General features: G+C 39.1%; 1 protein-coding gene across 2 annotated transcripts in view; it reads left to right on the top strand.

The window, feature by feature from the left end:
- lman1 (lectin, mannose-binding, 1) overlaps positions 1–19966 on the top strand; it is a 67398-nt gene that overhangs the window by 8083 nt on the left and 39349 nt on the right. For both annotated transcript variants that reach the window (XM_069924027.1, XM_069924026.1), the window contains exons 2-4: positions 16825–16979; positions 17059–17166; positions 19643–19704. In XM_069924027.1, the coding sequence (XP_069780128.1) occupies positions 16825–16979; positions 17059–17166; positions 19643–19704 (325 nt within the window). The remainder of the gene's footprint in view (positions 1–16824; positions 16980–17058; positions 17167–19642; positions 19705–19966) is intronic.

Below are 19966 nucleotides of genomic sequence, written 5' to 3'. Positions count from 1 at the left end.
TGGTGAAGATTTATATAAACTATCCATGTCCTGTGCTATTGGGGTAATTTTCCCATTAGTTCTCTGATCAAACCCAACTCTATTATCCTGCCTCATCCCAATGACCTGGGGGGGAAAAAAAAGGTAAATTAAGACATCATAATAGTTCGGCACAGACTGAAAGGCTGAAGGGTATGGTTATCGATGCTGTATGGTTCTCTCTCCCTTTCCTGCTAAATTGATTTGAGGTACCTTGTCAGGAACTAATAGTCTCAAAATACAAAATGTGCTGCAGTTAGAGGTTCCCACCTACTGCAAAAGGGCATGAATTATGCTGTTGCCCAAAAAGAGCAGCATGAGCTACCTCAATGACTATTGCCCAGTAGCACTAACATCTTCTGTGATGATGCTTTGAGAGTGATCATGGCCAAAATTAACATGTACCTAAGCAAACACGTGCCCACTGCAATTCACCTGTCATCACAATTGCTCCACGGCAGATGCAATATCACTAGTTCTCCACTCAGCTCTGGATCATCTTGAAAACAGCAACGCATAGATATGGTTGCTCTTCATAAACTACAGCTCAGCCTTCAACACCATTATTCCCTCAGAGCTTCAGACCCTGGACATCTGCACCCCTCTCTGCAACTGGATACTTGACTTCCTCATCGAAAGACAACAGTCAATATGAATTGGAAACAATGACACCTCCTCAAGGATGTGTGCTAAGCCCACTGCTCTACTCACTACATATCCATGACTGTGCGGCCAGGCACAATTCCAATGCTGTCTACCAATTAGCCAATGACACCATGATTGACAGCAGAATAACAAAAATGGGAATGAGGAAGCATACATGAGTGAAAAAGATTAGCTCGTTGAGTGGTGTCAAACCAACAGCCTTGCACTCAACATTAGCAAAACCAAGGAGATGATTGTGGACTTCAGGAGGAAGTTAGAGAATGTGAATCAGTATTTATAGAGGGCTCAGTAGTGGAGAGGGTCAAGAAGTTCAAATTGCTGGGCACCAGACTTTACTCCATTGAGGACATCTATAAGAGGTGGTGTCTTAAGACCATTGTGTCCATGCCCTTGAGAAAAAGATACAGGAGGCCAAAGACAAACACTCAATGGCACAGGGACAGCTTCTTCCCTGCTACAATCAGATTCCTGAGTGATCAAGGAACCAAAGACACTGCCTTACTTTAACTTTTTGTGCACTGTTTTGTTTACCGTATATTTTGGCATAGAAGTCAAGTTGTGAAGCCCCCCAAAAAATCTAGTATTTAAAAAAAAAATGGGGGTTGACTTGTATGCCATATATACTTTTGAGACCTTAAATTCAGCTCAAAATCCAATCTGCATTGATCCGACGTCTAAGTTGACCCTTGAAAAACCAGAAAAAAACCTAATTGCAACACACTTTCATTAAGATTTTTATTGAAAACAACAACACTATTAGCACCCTTCAAAAATCGCTATCATTGTTTTACAAGATCACATGAAAAAGTAACAGGAGCAGGCCATTTGGCCCATCAAGTCTGCCCCGTGAAACCTCCCTGAGCTAAACTGTTCTCTGAAAATAACACATTTAAATCCTTTAAAAATCACTCTCCCTATCATCGTCTGAAGCAAAGATGGAAGCAAACACATCCATTTTCTCACTGTTTAAACAGTCATCATATGGGTCCCAATCTGTATCTGATGAGGTGGTTTCAGATTCATTGTCCCACAATAAATCATCTTCTGTGCCATTAATTGCACAAAAAATGCTGCACTTTTAAAATTATTTTATCACCGTGTATACTTTAACTTTGGCCCATGCCTTGAGCACAGTTACACAGCATATCAAATGATGCATTGCCTCATCTTTTGTGAACTACTTTTCTGCACTTGACATCCATGTACCTGTATTCCATTCCTCGCGCATATGGTCTTCTGAATGGCTTGTTCAAGCAGATATCGAGAGGTCCAATATAGACATCAAACCACTAGGGATAACCGCCATGGAAGTATTACGTAGTGCTAATCTACTTTTAGTGTTCTCAATTAAGTGGCTACAAAACATATCCCAGACCAGCAAACTCTGTTCTTTCCACTGACCGCCTGTTCCACACATTGTCTGTCCATAGTTTTACAACATGTTCATCCATCCATTTTTTTAATGAAAATATACAAAAATACCTGCAGGGAATTTCATTTTCAGTTTAATTTTGCATTTGAAGATTATCATGGGTCTTAATTTTATCCTTTTGGCCATGCACGATAACACCACAGTAAACTTGGTCTTTTTGTGGCCTGTACTTTTGGTTTGCACAGTTACAACACCTTTCCATTCCATTATTCTATTGCCTATCATGTTGAAATTCATGGGGGATTTGTCCATGTTTCCAATTATTTACTAATGCAAACTGGTGTTTCTACTGGTTCCATATAATAAACTAGTGAAAACTTACTTTATGATCTAGATCATTTAGTAGTTTCTGTGCAATTTTTGTTTCTTCTTGTCATAATATGAGATTTTTTCCTGTTCATAAAACAATTGCACTCGTCTACTGAAGCCTCAAAATCCTCACTGGGTGAGGTCTGGGTGCATATGTTCTTATTTTATTTCGGGTGACCATGTAGCAATCTTGCTTCTGTTCACGTACCCATTCTGCATCATGGTTTTCCAACTCTGGTCAACGAGTGATTCCTTTTCTCAATGAACATTGTCTTTTTGGTATTTTTATTAAAGTCTCTTCTTTCTTTCTCCATTCTCTTATCAACTTCTCATGCATATCAAATTTTCTTGCAGCAGTGCAGTTAATGGTTTTCTTGGCCATTTCTATCACTTTCAACAGAACTCACTTCATATTTTCATCACGTGCTGCGTTGTGTCAATGGACCCTCCATGATAGCAATCACCTCCAGCCAACACTCAGCAAATCAATTTGCTTGATCTATGTTGGTTGACGTATACACCCGTCAATGGCCCATCTCGGACATCACGAGCTTTGGGGGGTCGACTTGTACGTTGATCAGTGGGGCACTTCATGCACCCAGAAAAGTGGGGTTGACTTAAATGCTGGACAAACCATAAAACTCTTAAAATGAGGCTGAAAAAGGGGAAAATATTTTATGAATGTGCTGCCTCGAAACAATGGAACTCTTTGACTTGTTTATGACAATAAATACTGATTCTGAAATATATAAACAATGGACAATTTTCAAAAGGGGTGCTTTCTGAAAAAAAATAGAGATTATGATGGACAACTTCAAGATGAACACAAGGGAATCATTTCAGATTTGCTGTATCACGGAAATTGGAGAAACATTACATTAACTTATTGAATTTAACATGTTTAATTGCATAATGATGTTGACACAAGTTCTCAGTTGTCTTCGCTTTGCACAACAAATGTGAGCCCAGGGTTTGTCTTGGCCACCAACCTTACAAGCAAAGTAGAGCTTGTAGATTCATGATTGAAGATTCAATTTATTGTCATTGTAATAAAATTGTCATTACATGAAATTGCTTTTGCCTGCTGTAAGGCAGAGAGATTCACCGTTGGCAGAAATTGCCTGAAGTGCCTCCATACAGCCAGAAAGAGAAGGAAATGAGAGTTCCTGCAGTCACTGAGTATCTGTAAATTCGCCTGCACAGCCACACAGTCCAGTCCAAACCATTTGCAACCTGAGCTCCAGATCCAAACCTCTGACGTGGTCAGGAACCCTTCAGTGCCTTCGGCACCCCCTCGCATCCTGGTTCTGATACCCCTTCAGCCAGTCTCCAGCACCCCACAGCCTCCGTGGGTTCCTCACCATGAGTCGTCAGCAGTCCACTGCATGCTTTGGTATTTCAGCTCCTGATCTGCCACTGTGGTCACCGTTTCGTGGGTCACCTCCTCAGATGGGGGGATGGTTATAGACGACAGTTTCCAAATTCTAGCATTTCCCAATATCAGAACCTGTCATCTTCAAAGAGACGTGGGGCGATATTCCAAATTACTATCCAATAAACTAAACTTTGTAGATGTAGCTTTAATTTGTTGATAAAACAGATAAACATTTTGGATAACTTCACATTAAGATTTTTATAATGATGAATAAGCAAAGCATTTGACTATTTAAAGACAACTATATACAACTTTAAACATATATAAGAAGAAATAGATGAAATAAGACTAATTCAAAGAAAAGTATCTCAAGCTCGCGTCTCCTTCATTGTTCATCGAAGAGTGAGATGCAAGCTCTTGGTCTGCTCGGATATTATGACATATGATGTCATAGTCACTTATAGTAACACTACAAACAATATTCTTCAAGGGATAGACACAAAATTAACTAAGAATCAAAAACACAAGGTTTTAACCTTTACAATGGGCTCCTTGTTTTCTGGTGCTCTCTGCCAGTCCTCCGCTCCCTTGGAGACTGCAGCCCTAGTAGCTGCCACTGGTCAGAGGTTCTGGGTGCATACCCTGCAGCTGCAGGATTTTAAATAAAGCTACTATCCACTACTTTAACAGGCCGTTCAAAGCCTGCGTAGAGCTAATGACAGTTGATTGGGCGATTAGACACCGTGGAAGGGCTGTATCTCTCCTCCTCGCCCCCCATGGGTCAGCACCAGTGGCAACACTGCTGTTACAGCGGCTCCATTTTGCAGCCTTTCTTTGTACAGTAAATGCAGTCATGCTGTATCTGAGCTGTAAATGTATACTCGTTACAAATGTAACAGAATGTATCACAGCTGTTGTTACATTAATGAGACATTCTGCTGTATTGAATCTTTCTGAAGACAAATGTTATTGTTAAGTATGCTCACTATGCTATTGCCTGAAGGACCTGCGCAACAACATCCATTCAATCTAGATCAATGTAATACACAGCATTATATATGTGAGCTCCTTTTATTAATTTTGAATATTTAATTTTATTTTTTTTCCAAAATCATACATAATAAAATTTTCACTATTACAAATATTAAACTTCTTACAAATAACAACAAACAAAAACAAAACAGTCTATCCCTCTCTCCACCTCCCCCTCCGCCCCCGCCCCTGCACACTGTCAGAGCTTGTGTATCTTTTAAATATATAGAATAAAATTGGGGAAACGACGTTTAAATGTAGTTGCATTTATAGTCCTTTTTTTTTTTAATCGCTGTATTTGGGCCCCTATGTGGTCCTGGTCTGGCTGCCAGACCATTACAAAAGTGTCATATTAATTCTTTAAATTGTTATTTTTTTTCCCGATAGGTATACAGCTGTTCATTTTCACAGTTCATTGTGCTATAAGTAGAGGGGAGTCAGACTTCCAAGTGATCACAATACATTTTTTTTGCTACACTACAGCCAGTGCTATTTTTATGAATTGGTTTTGATATTTATTCAATTTGTTGTTTATTTCCATAAAATTACCTAGTCAATATAGCTCTAGGTCACTCATGAATGCCACTCCTGTTATCCTGGTTAATTTTTCCGTGATGTCTTGCCAAAATGGCCTCACCTTTACGCATGACCTCGTAGCATGTTTAAAAAAAAAGATCCTGTCTCAGTTCCACATCTGAAACACCTCTCTGATATTTCTGCTTTTGACCTATGTAATTTCTGTGGGGTAAGATATAATTGATGTTTTAAAAAAAATTATACAGAGACAATTTGTATCATGCATTTATAATTGATGTCATTGCTGTCCTGACCAGCTTCTTTCTGAAATCACTACACCCAAGTCTGACTCCCATTTTCCTTGACCTCCATAATCCTGGTTTTGCACTTTCACTCTGGAGAGTATAGTACATTTTTGTTATCAATTTGGATGTATTCCCCATCCAGACCATTTGTTCCATTTAACTAATTTCAGGTGGGGTCAACGTTGGCCCCCCAACTTTCTCTTAAGAACAATCTAAGCTAAGAAAGCAGAAGAAGGTTTCATTGGTCACTTCGTATTTATGATTTAATTGCTTGAAGGACACTAGATCCTTCCATGTAGCAGTCTTCAATATATCTTGTACCTTAGTCATACCATGATTTTAATATTCTATTGCCTATGTTCATGGGCAATAGCACATTTTTACACAGTGGTGCTTTTATTATTGAAATCCCTACTTTTTTTCCTATATATTCATTAATTTCTTGACATGTTCTGATCATATATATTAGTATGGGATTGTCTTTTTTTAATATAGAATTTTTAAAGTAATGGAATAGTCAGCGATTGAAAAAGATGCTGCAGTCTTGGCATCACTTTCAATTTGATGCATTTAATCCTTCCCACTAAAGCATTTGGTTTCTGCAGGTCCATTTCTACTCAAGAAGAGGAACATAATTTAGACAAATTTTGTAAGTTGCAAGTCACTATTCCAAGATATTTTATTCCATCGGTCTTCCATTTAAATTTACTTCATTTGCGGTATCTTTCATATTCAAAATTTGTTAATGGCATCATCTCGCTTTTGTCCATATTAATTTATAACCTGATATTTTTCCATATTTTTCTAGTGTTCCTTGTAATTGTTCCAAAGATTTATCCGGTCTGATGGATAAAATAGCACGTCATCAGCAAATAGACTAATTTTATTTTCTTGTCCAACTTTAAAGCCCTTTATGTCAGGATCTCTTCCAGTGGTTCAGTTGCTAAATTAAAAAGTGCATGTCTACAAAATATACTCAAGGCGAACACTGCTGACATCTGATTATTATTTATAATTTTAGCTCGTTGTTTATGGTATAAAGTTTTTATCCAGTTTATAAATGTTCTGCTTATTCAAATTTTTTTGCATTGTTTTAAATAGAAAGGGCATTCCAAATGGTCAAATTCTTTTTCTGCATCCAGTGGCACTGTAATGCTTGGATTCCATTAGAAATATATTAAATAATCTTCCTAGACTATTTGAGGAATGTCATCCTTTAACAAATCCTGCTTGATCTGTATGTATCAATTTTGGTAAATATTGTCCTAACCTATTAGCCAATGCTTTTGCTAGTTTAACAGGAATAGTGGTCTATATGACAAAATTTATAATGGGTCCTTTTTTTTGGTAACTCTAATAATCCTGAGAATGATTCCTGGGGACAGTCTGTTTCTCCTGCTTGGACCACAACATTAGCAGAGGCATTAATAGTTCTTTAAATTGTCTGTAAAACTCAAGTAGGAATCCATCCTCCCCCATTGATTTATTAGCCTATAGGGTACCCAGGGCCTTTTCAATTTCTTCCCTTGTAAAGGGAGTGTCTAGTTCTATCCTTTCTCTCTTTTAGTTTTGAAAATTCAACATTTGACAAAAATGTTTCCATTTAATTCTCATCTCCTAGTATATTTGTATAATTTTGTGTAATATTGTTTAAAAATGTAATTGATTTCCTTTATTATATGCTAAAGTGTCTGTCTCTGTTTTTATAGCATTTATCATTCTTGATTCTTCCTTTTCTTGAATCTGCCAAGATAAAACTGTGTCCATTCATCTAATTCATATTATTGTTGATTAATTTTTAATATAGATTTTTCTGTTTTATATCTTTACATTGAATTATATCTTAGCTTTTTATTCGCCAATAATCTGTATTCTTCTTGTAGTCCTGTTCTTTGATTTTTTTCTAAATTCTATAATATCTTTCTCCAGACTATTCTGCCCGCCATGTGTTCTTTCAAGATTCTTTGTATAGAATATAATTTGTCCTTTCAAATATGCTTTGAGCATGTCCCATATATATTTAAAAAAAAAACTATTGTTAGAAGAAATCTGATTTGTTTCATAAAATATTTGTCTCTTTATTAATTCACAGAAGTCTGTTATTTTAAGTAACATGATATTAAAGTGCCATCTGTATACATTTTCTTGGTTTTCAATTATTGAAATAGTTAATATTAGTGGTCCAATATGAGCTTTACTAGCCATCTGTTTTATCACTCTACTTTTTAACTGGGCAGACATTTAAAATTAAGTCAATCCTTGTATGTGAATCGTGGACTCTCTGTGGAATTTAATGGCCTCCATATATCGATTTAAAATTTAGATCCTTCAGATGTGAAATTGTGGTTTTTGCTGGTTTCACCCTCATTACTGTTCTTGCAGATTTATCTAATATTGGGTCCAAGCAAAAATTAAAATCTTATCCAACCCAAATATTTTGTCTTCCCTCTGTTGTTTTTAAGAAGGTATCCTTAAAGGTTTTATCATAATAATTTGGAGGATAAATATTCATAAATGTCCATGCTTCTCCATAAATTTTACAATGTACCATTACATACCTTCCAGCTTGATCAATCGAGTGTCTTCGATTAACACTGGTGTATTTTTAATTAGAATCGCTACCCCTCTTGCCTTTGAACTAAAGGAAGATATTATTTGTTCTATCCATCCTCTTTTTCATTTGTCATGTTCCATTTTGGTAAGATGTATTTCCTGCAAAAAAGATTAATTATATCTGCTTTTAATTTGTTTAGGTGTGCCAAGACCCTTTTTCTTCTTCACCATCTTGTTTATCCTGTTAATATTAAGACTAATAAGCTAGTGTTCTATCCCTACCATTTTTCAAACAAATATTATATAATAATAAAATCTTTCCAATTTTAAAAAAAAATACTGTATTATTTCCATTTTCACTTCCCCTGAAAGGAGCCCGTCCCCTGAAAGGAGCCCGTCCCCTGAAAGGAGCCCGTCCCCTGAAAGGAGCCCGTCCCCTGAAAGGAGCCCGTCCCCTGAAAGGAGCCCGTCCCCTGAAAGGAGCCCGTCCCCTGAAAGGAGCCCGTCCCCTGAAAGGAGCCCGTCCCCTGAAAGGAGCCCGTCCCCTGAAAGGAGCCCGTCCCCTGAAAGGAGCCCGTCCCCTGAAAGGAGCCCGTCCCCTGAAAGGAGCCCGTCCCCTGAAAGGAGCCCGTCCCCTGAAAGGAGCCCGTCCCCTGAAAGGAGCCCGTCCCCTGAAAGGAGCCCGTCCCCTGAAAGGAGCCCGTCCCCTGAAAGGAGCCCGTCCCCTGAAAGGAGCCCGTCCCCTGAATATGATATTCCTCGCAATACGTTATTTTGTTATTTTCAGTTGAGAGCTTATTTAAGAAAGAAATTAGGATCAGAAATGGTTTTTAAAAATTTGGAGCAAATTATAGTTGATCAACAGACTAAAAAATTATTTCAATTGCAAATATTTTGTTATAGGAAAGTCTAATACTATTGATGTAAGATATAGATTACTCCATTATAATTTTTGACATCGATTGTATATCACATCTCAGAAATTGAGTAGATGGAGATCAAATTTATTGGATCAATGTTTTAGATGTGGAAAAGAAATTGGAAATTTTTTTCATTCTGCCTGGTCCTGTTTGAAGGTTCATTTTTTGGAGGGGGGGGTTTCTGTAAGTAAATTCTTGCAAAGAATAACTGGAGTGATTTTTCCATTTAAACCCTGAATTATTGTTGTTAGGAAATTTTGAAATTATTACTCCTAGATTATTATTGTCAAATTCTCAATTAAAACTTGCTAAGTTAGCTTTAGTAATAGCAAGGAAATGTATTGTTGTAACATGGAAATCTGACGTTTCATTAACATTAGACCGATGGCATGCTGGGATTCCTTTTGAAAAAAATACTTATAATTTGAGGGGTAAATATTCCTTATTTCTATAAATTTGGACCCATATGCTATAATTGTGAGGTTGCTACTGCTGGAGAGGTTACGCTCAAAGAAGAGACACGCTACGGGAGTGAATTCAACACTGATTTTAAAATGCCCTTTAAACCCTCCCTCCTCTCCCAAACCTAATCTAATCCCATAACTAAGATACATAATATCGTTACTGCATAATAATTAATTCACATAGCATCAGATGACACTCAAGGATCCCAAAAAATATAGTAAAATTGTTATTTATTGATTTATTGTGGTGGCAACTCTCCTTATAAAGGGCTCAGAACCCCATCCCTGACGTCATCGTGCCACCTGATTGGTTGCATTACGATCTGCTTCCTGGGATTGGTGGTTTAGGTCTATCTGGGGAGCGGCCAATCAATGTGCCCCTTTCATCCACGGGTGTGATTGCTTCCCTAGCTCCACCTGATTGGCTGCTGCTGGCCAGCCCATCGGAGTGGGGTGCTGCAACCTCGTGCTGCTGAGCCAGGCGCCAACTTCGGAGAGTGTAGCCCGTCTCGGATGGGTGTGTAGGCTACAAGTTACCAGTGTCGAGTCGCTTCTTTGGGCATGGTGCAGTCGGCGGCCTGCTACAAGGCTAAAATATTTTTTTAAATTCTCCGGACCAGTGAAGTTTTCCCTGGAAGAATAACAATTTTACGATATTTTTTGGGATCCTTGAGTGTCATCTGATGCTATCTGAATTAATTATTATGCAGTAATGATATTATGTATCTTAGTTATGGGATTAGATTAGGTTTGGGAGGGGAGCGAGGGTTTAAAGGGTATTTTTAAAGTTTTAGTTAGGTTTTTTTCATATATATATTTTCAGCATATATTTATTAACATTGTATTATGGTTTGTTTATTATGTTGATTAAATAAAATATTTTTAAAAAATAAGCATTTCCCTTGTAAGAAGCATACACATTTCCCCTAGCAATAATTGAACCGGTAAGTTCCATCTTTTAAAACTGCACCTCTCCTGGGGCTATTTTTCCCCCTTTAAATCAGAGTTCCCAGCCTGCTACTTTCTTTGCCACTTTCCTTTCTTTCCAAAGCTCTCCATGCAAATTACAAAGATTTTTCTTTTAGCAGTAAGAATAAGACAGTTTAGTATTACTAAATTTTTTTTTTTTAAAAAGTCTTTTGGTTAGTCCCGTTTTTAAAATGGTCTTCTCATCTTTTCATAGCTTTTTTTAAAAAATTCTTCCACTTCATTGTTCTTCTGAGACATCAATTCTCAACATCTCTTGGGTAAGTCATTGGAGATTTAAAGTTTTTAGATTGCAGTTGTCTCTTTCCTTCATCAAATTCATTTATTTGACCAAGGCAGGGTGAAAGTCCTGAAAAACATTATTTTTACATTGTCCGTCACTAATGGTTCATTGTTAATTTTTGAGTATTTGTATGCTGCTCCCAAGATGGCATCCTTCTCCTGGTAACTTAAAAGTCTTACCTGGACTGGTTGCTGTTCACTGGTTCTGAGGGTCCAGTGAAGCCTTTCAATTTGCATCTTTGCATTTAACTTGCTTTGCCCCAGCATTTGTGGGATGCATGTTTCAAAGAAGCTCATCGGGTCTTTCCCTGCGATTCCTTCTCTCATTTCATTGATTCTTGCATTTTTCTGCTGCTGAAATTTTCCATTTGATTGGTCTTGTCCATCAATCCTTTTCTGTCTGTGTCCCATGATTTTGCATTTTCTTCTAGATGTTTCAGAGTCCAGAGGACCCCAAAACCTAGCAGCAATAGATCTGCACCACAACACAGGGTTACTTAAACAAAAGTAGATTTTAATTATAATTGAACAAGAAAACAGAATTAATCTTTAATTTATTACTTAACCTGCCTAACCTACTTAATCCCCCCCCATACTAAGTGCAGGTGTGTGTAATGTATATTTAAGATTAGAAAAGTTCTTTGGATCGCCGTCCAATCTCACTGGTTGCAGGCAATTCTTGTTCTGTGCACAGAACAAAGTAATTGGTGCTTAACAGGCAAATGATTACCACTCAGGAGGGTTCTTGCTGGTTTTCAGAGAGAGATTCCTTTTCCAGGACATCTGCAACTGATTCCTTCTCAGTCAGTCTTGCTGATTAAACTTGCCCCCTTCATGGTTCTCCAGATGATCCTCTTTCTTTCAGGTCACCTTTCAGACCACCAGCCTTCTCTTTTGACCAGGCAGCTTTCCAAAGTTTGCCAGCTTGTTCTTCTGGAACTGATTTCTGTGCCTCCTTCTGTCTCTCTGTTTCACACCCTCCTTCTCTGAGATCAAAACTCTTCTGGCCTGCCTGCAAAGATCACATGCTCTCCCAGGTAAGCTGCTGAATGTTGCTACTTTGTTGCTCCTCTGCAAAAAGCATCCTGCAGAAATTCTTAAATGTGTGTGTGCAAGCTGCTCTAGCAATTCCTCCCAAGCCACCTCAAAATACTCGGTCACATAGAGCCTTTAGCCCAGGGGTGTCAAACTCAAATTCACGGAGGGCCAAAATTAAAAACTTGGACTAAGTCGAGGGCCGAACTAAATATTTATTGAAAATTTTCAACAACATCTGCATGTTTTCTCTTCTTTCAACATATGTAATGTTAAACTTTTTCTTATTAAAATAAATGTTTAATAATAGTTTTGGATAAACTCTTTCCAGAAGCATTAACAAATGAGAAATAAAATATTCAATAAATAATATTTCTCTATAGAGGATTTGTCAAATGTTGCTAGTGTGCTGTCGAATAGTAAAAATCTGAGGGCTATTGAGAATGTGGGAGAATAACATGATTCCTGAAACAATCAAATGGGTGACTGATTGTGGGCATGAAGTCTAGCAGGGTTATTTGCCATGCCCTTTTTCCATTGGTACAGATATCCTTTGATTGACACACTTTTCAAGTTTTATGCCCAATGAGCTTGTATCCAGGTGCAGGACCATTTTTAACCAGGAATATATTTATCACTGTGACATGAAACTATTGGAAGATCGTTTTATCCTGAGATTAAAGTTCATAATACTTACTCAGGCCTGTGTGCGGGAGGGCGGGGTTTGCGGGCGATCGGGTTGGACAACGACAGTGCGGGGGCATCGGCTCTCGCTGCAGGGCGGCATCTCGGCGGATCAGCGGCCCCGTCACCGTGAGTCGCAGGTCGGCCTGCGGCAGGGAGGGGGAGTGGGCAACGGTCCTGGCGAGGTCAGGCCCGAGGCCTCCGGTTCCGGGCGCTGGGAAGTGGCCTTGGCTTCCCCTGACACCGGCCAGGCCCCAAAACCGGCCAGAGACCCTGCAACGTAAACAGAGGAGGTGGGGGCGATTAGCAGGCTGACGCCAATGCATTCTGGGATTTGTTGTATTACTGTGCATGCACTATACTGGCGCGGCTGACAGCGGGCCACCTCTAATACATTTTTGAAATGATCTTGCGGGCCAAATATAATTATATCGTGGGCCAAATTTGGCCCGCGGGCCAGAGTTTGACATGTGTGCTTTAGCCTGTCTTGTTTTGTTCCAGCTCAGCCTCCACTTGAGTCATTTGTTCCATTAAATCTTCCACGATTTCTTTAATTTTTGATATCTTTAATGATATGACTCAGTGCTGATTTAATACTTGTGAAAAGAGTGCACAAAGTTTCCATCTTGTTTAGGACGGTGGCTATATCTTGGGCCAATTCTCCCCCCCCCCCCCCCCCATTGCAAGCTCTGCTGGGTTCAGCTGGTCCCAAGGCCCCCCCTGAGCTGCTCCTCATCAGGCTTTCACTTACTGTTCCTGATGAGCTGTTGCCTCTTCAGTTTTTGTTTCTGGTTGCCTTGGTCATTTAGCACTAGTTTTTATCCATTTTTGACAATAAAATTCTGATTTTTGTGCTTTCAAACTGTCTTTTTAATACTTTATTGGAGAGCTCTTGCAAAACATGTCTGCTCAGGTCCTCAGAATGTCCATGTCCCCTGTGAGCTCCTGTTAGTGCCTGTCTGCATCCATCCTGTCGAGGCATGCCCAGGCCTAAGAAAACATTTGCATAGCACCCACACTAAGTGCATGACTGAACTAACCAAAATTGATTTGTAGGGAATATATTTGTAGATTTAAAATATGACAGGAAATTACAAAAATAGGTTGTATCTAAAAAAAAAAGTACGTGAATGGTGATTTTTCATGATCAGTAGCCCAAAATCTATTAAGTACATCCAATTGTTCCGGAATCAAGTGTAATAGATTACTTAAGAATTATACCTTAACACCACAAAAATTACATGTTTTAAAATCTCAAATTCTGAATGTGTTTTAGGTATGGTATAGAGGTTGGAACATTTATACATTCAACCTGGCTCTGCATGAAAGTAAGATCCTTTTGGTATGACTTGGCAGAAATTTTGACAAATTATAGAAGTGGATTTAGTGAACATCTTATGGTTATAGGCACCAAACTATCAAAATATCAAATGCAGTTTGTGAGGATTGCACTCGCCAGGAAATTGTATAGCTGTTATGTGGCTGTTCGACTCCCCCCCCCTACTTATTACTCACTGGAATCTGGAAATGCAAATTTATGTCCCCCTGGAAAAGATAGAAATATGACTGGTTTTTTAAAATTCGAAACTGGCTTAAGGATATAATTAACCCCCAAAAAGGTTTAAATAACATAGTTAGGTTAATAGTGTTGAATTCCTGAATATCAATATATGGACTAATTAATGAAGGCATACTCAAACACCCCTTCTTTTTTTAAATTTTTTTTTAATGTTAGCAGTTGGCGGGGGCGGGTGAGATTTTGGCGGTCATATGAGACTCCATAATTTTAAAATACTATTTATATGATGTATGTAATAATGTTCTAAATGAGTCTTGGAAAAATTAAAATAAAATATTTTAAAACACTTTAAAAGAAATTCTTAATTTCTTTTATGGAAATCAAATGCTTGTTTTTAAATTCACTGGGTCTATGTAGCAATGAAGGGCGGCACAATACTTTATAGTGCCAGCAACCCAGGTTTGAATGTAAGGAGTTTGTATGTTCTTCCCATGTCTGCCTGGGTTTCCTCTGGGTGCTCCAGTTTCCTCCCACCCATCAATATAATATAGATTATACATTAATAGGTATATTTGGGGGCTCATGGGTCAGAAGGGACTGTTATTGTTCTGTATGTCTTATCAATTTATTTTTAATTACTTTCGTTGGCCAGGCCTGTTTCTTGTGCATTTAATCTTTTCATCATCATGAAGAAGTGTGTGAATTTTTTTTGTCAGTTGTGTATTTTCAAATATATGTTATCAAATCTTGACATTACCCTTTGAACAACTCAGCACAAAGTTTGCCAGTGGGTACAAGTACAAACAAATATGAAATTCCATATACATTCATCTCTGAAAGTGTGAACTCTAAATCTAAATGGACTGATTATCTGAAGGATAAATCAGTGATACTTCACATGCTGAAGTTGTTGACATTTCATTTGTCTTGTAGGGAATAAATGTATATGCATAAATCAAATTTAATTGCAGTATTTTCAATACCATGTCATTGTTGGGTCTGGGTGGGGGTGAAGGGGTCAAGACAAGAAACAGAGGAGATGTGGGTGAGGGCTGAGTAAATAGCAGTAGAGAGGAAAGTCACATTTTTTTTGAAGAAGGGTATCTCACATGTCCTGGAACAGAAAGCCTCATCCTGAGAGCAATGCAGTGGAGACAGAGGATTTGAGAGAAGGGAATAGAATCCTTGCAGAAAACAGTAGACCCTTTCATATTGCCATGTAAAATGGGGTTAACCAGGCAATTTGCTTGGTTGATGACCCAGGTATTTGAAAGGGGTCAACAGGGTCCTACACCTATCTCTGAGGTGGTCAGGGAACCCAATAAAACTTACCCAGGCATCCTCCAGTGGAAAGGGAAATGGTGGACCTCGTTACTCTGGTCACGTCAGTGCTTGCGTGCGTGTGTCACAGAATAAACCCTTGGCTGGCTCAATGCAGGATGCCATTGCAGTGCTGCCTTGATGTGCCACTGCCATGAATGGGGGAAGGGATGGTGCTGTGATGTGCCGCTGGCAATGGAATTATGGGTAAGGAAGATGGCCATTGCTCCCGCACTCCTGCATTGAACTGTCACTGCGAACTGGAGCGGCAAGTCGTGGCAGCTGCATGTCATGGTGGGGGGAAGGGGGAAAATGACAGCTAGGAGCAGGGGTGACTGATGAGGGAGCATTCAGGAGAACTTAACTTTAAACAGAAAGGGATTGTCTGTAGGGCTACCTGACACGACACTCACCATGTTATTGTAGGGGCGGGATCCCTCTTAAATTGCCAGGTTGACGATTTAACAGGTAAGTTAGGCTGCTATTTGAAAGGCGCATCCTGCAGGTGTTGAAATTTGAAAGCACCTACTGGGAAGAGGTGCAGTCAAGGTAACTGGGAGTTGGTGAGTTTATAAAATACGCCTACAGGTAGTTTGTCTAGAAATGGAAACCAAGATCGAGAAGGGAGAGAGTCGCCAGAAATGGACTAAATGAATACGAGGTCAGAGTGGAAGATGACAGAAAAGTGGATAAAGATATGAACTCGCCAAGAGGCAGTGCCTATTCATCATTATAATGGACTAGAGTCAAGGAGCATTGTCTATGTAGGCTTCCAACATGGATTGTTCCACATGTCCATTGAAAAGATAAGCATAGCTGGGGTCCATCTCAGAATGATTACTGAGGCAATTTTATACAACAATCAATGCCTTTGATTTTTTTTTTCTTACATTTTCTGGATGTTTGACTTTAAATTCCAGTTTATTTTCCTGGAAGATGCAATACCTATGGGTTAGCTAAAATAAAACAAGAATACTTTCAAGCATAACACAACTTTTGGATTGTTGTTCATTGTTTTTTTGCGAATGGTTTATCTTTTTAAATTATTTCTTTGGGTCCAATGTGTGGTAATTACACTTTGACAATCAATTTTCTAAAGAATATCTTTACTCTTATAAAAGCTCATGTTTGGTGACTTCACTTTGTATTTTGAAATGCTTGCCTTGGATTTTTTAATATCAATCATTAAGGCTCCATCAGAGTCTGCTGAAAAACACCTGATCAAAGTTGAATAGTGAACAATCTGGTTAATATCATGCTGTTTAACGTGGCTTTTATGTTTTAATGAGTTTTGAGTTTTATTATGGAAATCTTGCTAGGGCTTTGCCTACTTCAGAATCGCTTGATAAAAGCTTGGGGTAAATTGCGGTTTTGTCATCTGTGCATTTTCTTTGGTTGTTTTTCCAGACGCAATAGCTAGTACAGACCAAGTCAGGATAACACCATCACTGCGAAGTCAAAAGGGATCTGTTTGGACAAAAAGCAAATTCAGTTTTGAAAATTGGGAAATTGAAGTTACTTTCCGTGTCACAGGAAGAGGAAGGGTTGGAGCTGATGGACTGGTAATGACATCTTAAAATGATTTTTGTATTTTGAAAATGACTAGTATTTGCAAACTTAATTTCCTTCCTTTCATTCCAGGCAGTCTGGTACACAGCAGGTCAAGGCTTAGATGGTCCAGTTTTTGGAGCATCCGACTCATGGAATGGTCTTGGAATTTTTTTTGATTCCTTTGATAATGATGGAAAGGTATGTATAAATAATTTCAAAGTACTCTGATTCTTTTTTTTCTTTGGCTTGGCTTCGCGGACGAAGATTTATGGAGGGGGTAAAAAGTCCACGTCAGCTGCAGGCTCGTTTGTGGCTGACAAGTTCGATGCGGGACAGGCAGACACGATTGCAGCGGTTGCAAGGGAAAATTGGTTGGTTGGGGTTGGGTGTTGGGTTTTTCCTCCTTTGCCTTTTGTCAGTGAGGTGGGCTCTGCGGTCTTCTTCAAAGGAGGTTGCTGCCCGCCAAACTGTGAGGCGCCAAGATGCACGGTTTGAGGCGTTATCAGCCCACTGGCGGTGGTCAATGTGGCAGGCACCAAGAGATTTCTTTAGGCAGTCCTTGTACCTTTTCTTTGGTGCACCTCTGTTACGGTGGCCAGTGGAGAGCTTGCCATATAACACGATCTTGGGAAGGCGATGGTCCTCCATTCTGGAGACGTGACCCATCCAGCGCAGCTGGATCTTCAGCAGCGTGGACTCGATGCTGTCGACCTCTGCCATCTCGAGTACTTCGACGTTAGGGGTGTAAGCGCTCCAATGGATGTTGAGGATGGAGCGGAGACAACGCTGGTGGAAGCGTTCTAGGAGCCGTAGGTGGTGCCGGTAGAGGACCCATGATTCGGAGCCGAACAGGAGTGTGGGTATGACAACGGCTCTGTATACGCTTATCTTTGTGAGGTTTTTCAGTTGGTTGTTTTTCCAGACTCTTTTGTGTAGTCTTCCAAAGGCGCTATTTGCCTTGGCGAGTCTGTTGTCTATCTCATTGTCGATCCTTGCATCTGATGAAATGGTGCAGCCGAGATAGGTAAACTGGTTGACCGTTTTGAGTTTTGTTCTCCATTTCAGGCAAAATCTTCGCTAGGATTCTACTAAATAGAATAATACCTAGTGTCGCCGAGAATATTGTCCCAGAATCACAGTGCGGCTTTCGCGCAAACAGAGGAACCACTGACATGGTCTTTGCCCTCAGACAGCTCCAAGAAAAGTGCAGAGAACAAAACAAAGGACTCTACATCACCTTTGTTGACCTCACCAAAGCCTTCGACACCGTGAGCAGGAAAGGGCTTTGGCAAATACTAGAGCGCATTGGATGTCCACCAAAGTTCCTCAACATGATTATCCAACTGCACGAAAACCAACAAGGTCAGGTCAGATACAGCAATGAGCTCTCTGAACCCTTCTCCATTAACAATGGCGTGAAGCAAGGCTGTGTTGTCGCACCAACCCTCTTTTCAATCTTCTTCAGCATGATGCTGAACCAAGCCATGAAAGACCCCAACAATGAAGACGCTGTTTACATCCGGTACCGCACGGATGGCAGTCTCTTCAATCTGAGGCGCCTGCAAGCTCACACCAAGACACAAGAGAAACTTGTCCGTGAACTACTCTTTGCAGATGATGCCGCTTTAGTTGCCCATTCAGAGCCAGCTCTTCAGCGCTTGACGTCCTGCTTTGCGGAAACTGCCAAAATGTTTGGCCTGGAAGTCAGCCTGAAGAAAACTGAGGTCCTCCATCAGCCAGCTCCCCACCATGACTACCAGCCCCCCCACATCTCCATCGGGCACACAAAACTCAAAACGGTCAACCAGTTTACTCTGATTCTCGACAGCTTGGAAAGTAGCATTTCAATAATTTCATAAAACAAAATATGAGTTGACTTCAGTTTTTTTCCATAAAACCCTGGCTGGATTTTTTCCACCCCCACCTTCATAATCCTTGGTTCCCTCAGTGTCCAAAACTGTCATTCATATTCCCTCAGGATTGTGAATACAGTGACAAATGTTTTCACATATTTGGCACAGACAGATGATCAATTCACAGGCTCTTCAAACAATGTTTGCAGCATTCTCCATTTTCACCTTTTTTTTAGATCTCAAAATTGTTTGCAATCCATTTTCATTCTCATGGCAATAGATGCTGCATACAATTGACTTGTCACATCAAGATGTTCAAAATTAGCCAAGTTTGAAAATGCTTCTGAATGATAAGGACTTTGATTTATTCATATAAGGATATAAATTAAAGGAAAACCCATTATCTGATCCATTCAGTATGCAAAGTTCTATTTTTCTGCCGCCATCCCATCCTGTATTGATCTTGCCATCAATAATGCAGAAAATGACCAGAATATGCCTTTTTTTGGTGTAAGTAAATGGTATTGTAATAAATTCTGTGCATTGACGTTCACAATCATGTTCTGGATTTTGTTCTTATAAAAAGTTGCTTCAGTGATCATATTGTTTGAATTTTTAAATATTACTCCTCTGCCCTATGCTTTGGAATGATTTTTATGGAGTTAATTTAATAGTTATTTTGAACACCTTTATCAAAGTACTTGATTGTTATATTTGTATCTATATTGAACATCATATAGAATCTGCATTAATTTTGAAATCAAAGATTACTTGTAGAATCATGACGGAAAATAAAAATGAGCATGTTTTCTAACTTACAGAAAAATAACCCAGTAATACTTGTGGTTGGAAATAATGGAAATCAGCTTTATGATCATCAGAAGTAAGTTTTCTTAACTTTAACAAAATGTATAAAGTATTACTATGGAATATGTTTAGACTCAGGCTCTTAGTTGTGCTGGTAGGCGACAGCTAACCCTGGAATATTTAATGTTAAATCCTGGTTCACATGGCAAGTGTTCCATTTCCTTATGTGGGTAGATCTCTTTCTAGGTGATTTATTCAAAATGAATTACAAGTATTAGTCATTTTAGTCTTTACCTTTGCCCTGATCTATAACATATATTAGGCCTATAAATTTTGGA

This window comes from Narcine bancroftii, chromosome 3, assembly GCF_036971445.1.
Source record: "Narcine bancroftii isolate sNarBan1 chromosome 3, sNarBan1.hap1, whole genome shotgun sequence".
Classification (NCBI taxonomy): Eukaryota; Metazoa; Chordata; class Chondrichthyes; order Torpediniformes; family Narcinidae; genus Narcine; species Narcine bancroftii.
This window is presented reverse-complemented; position numbering and strand designations above follow the sequence as displayed.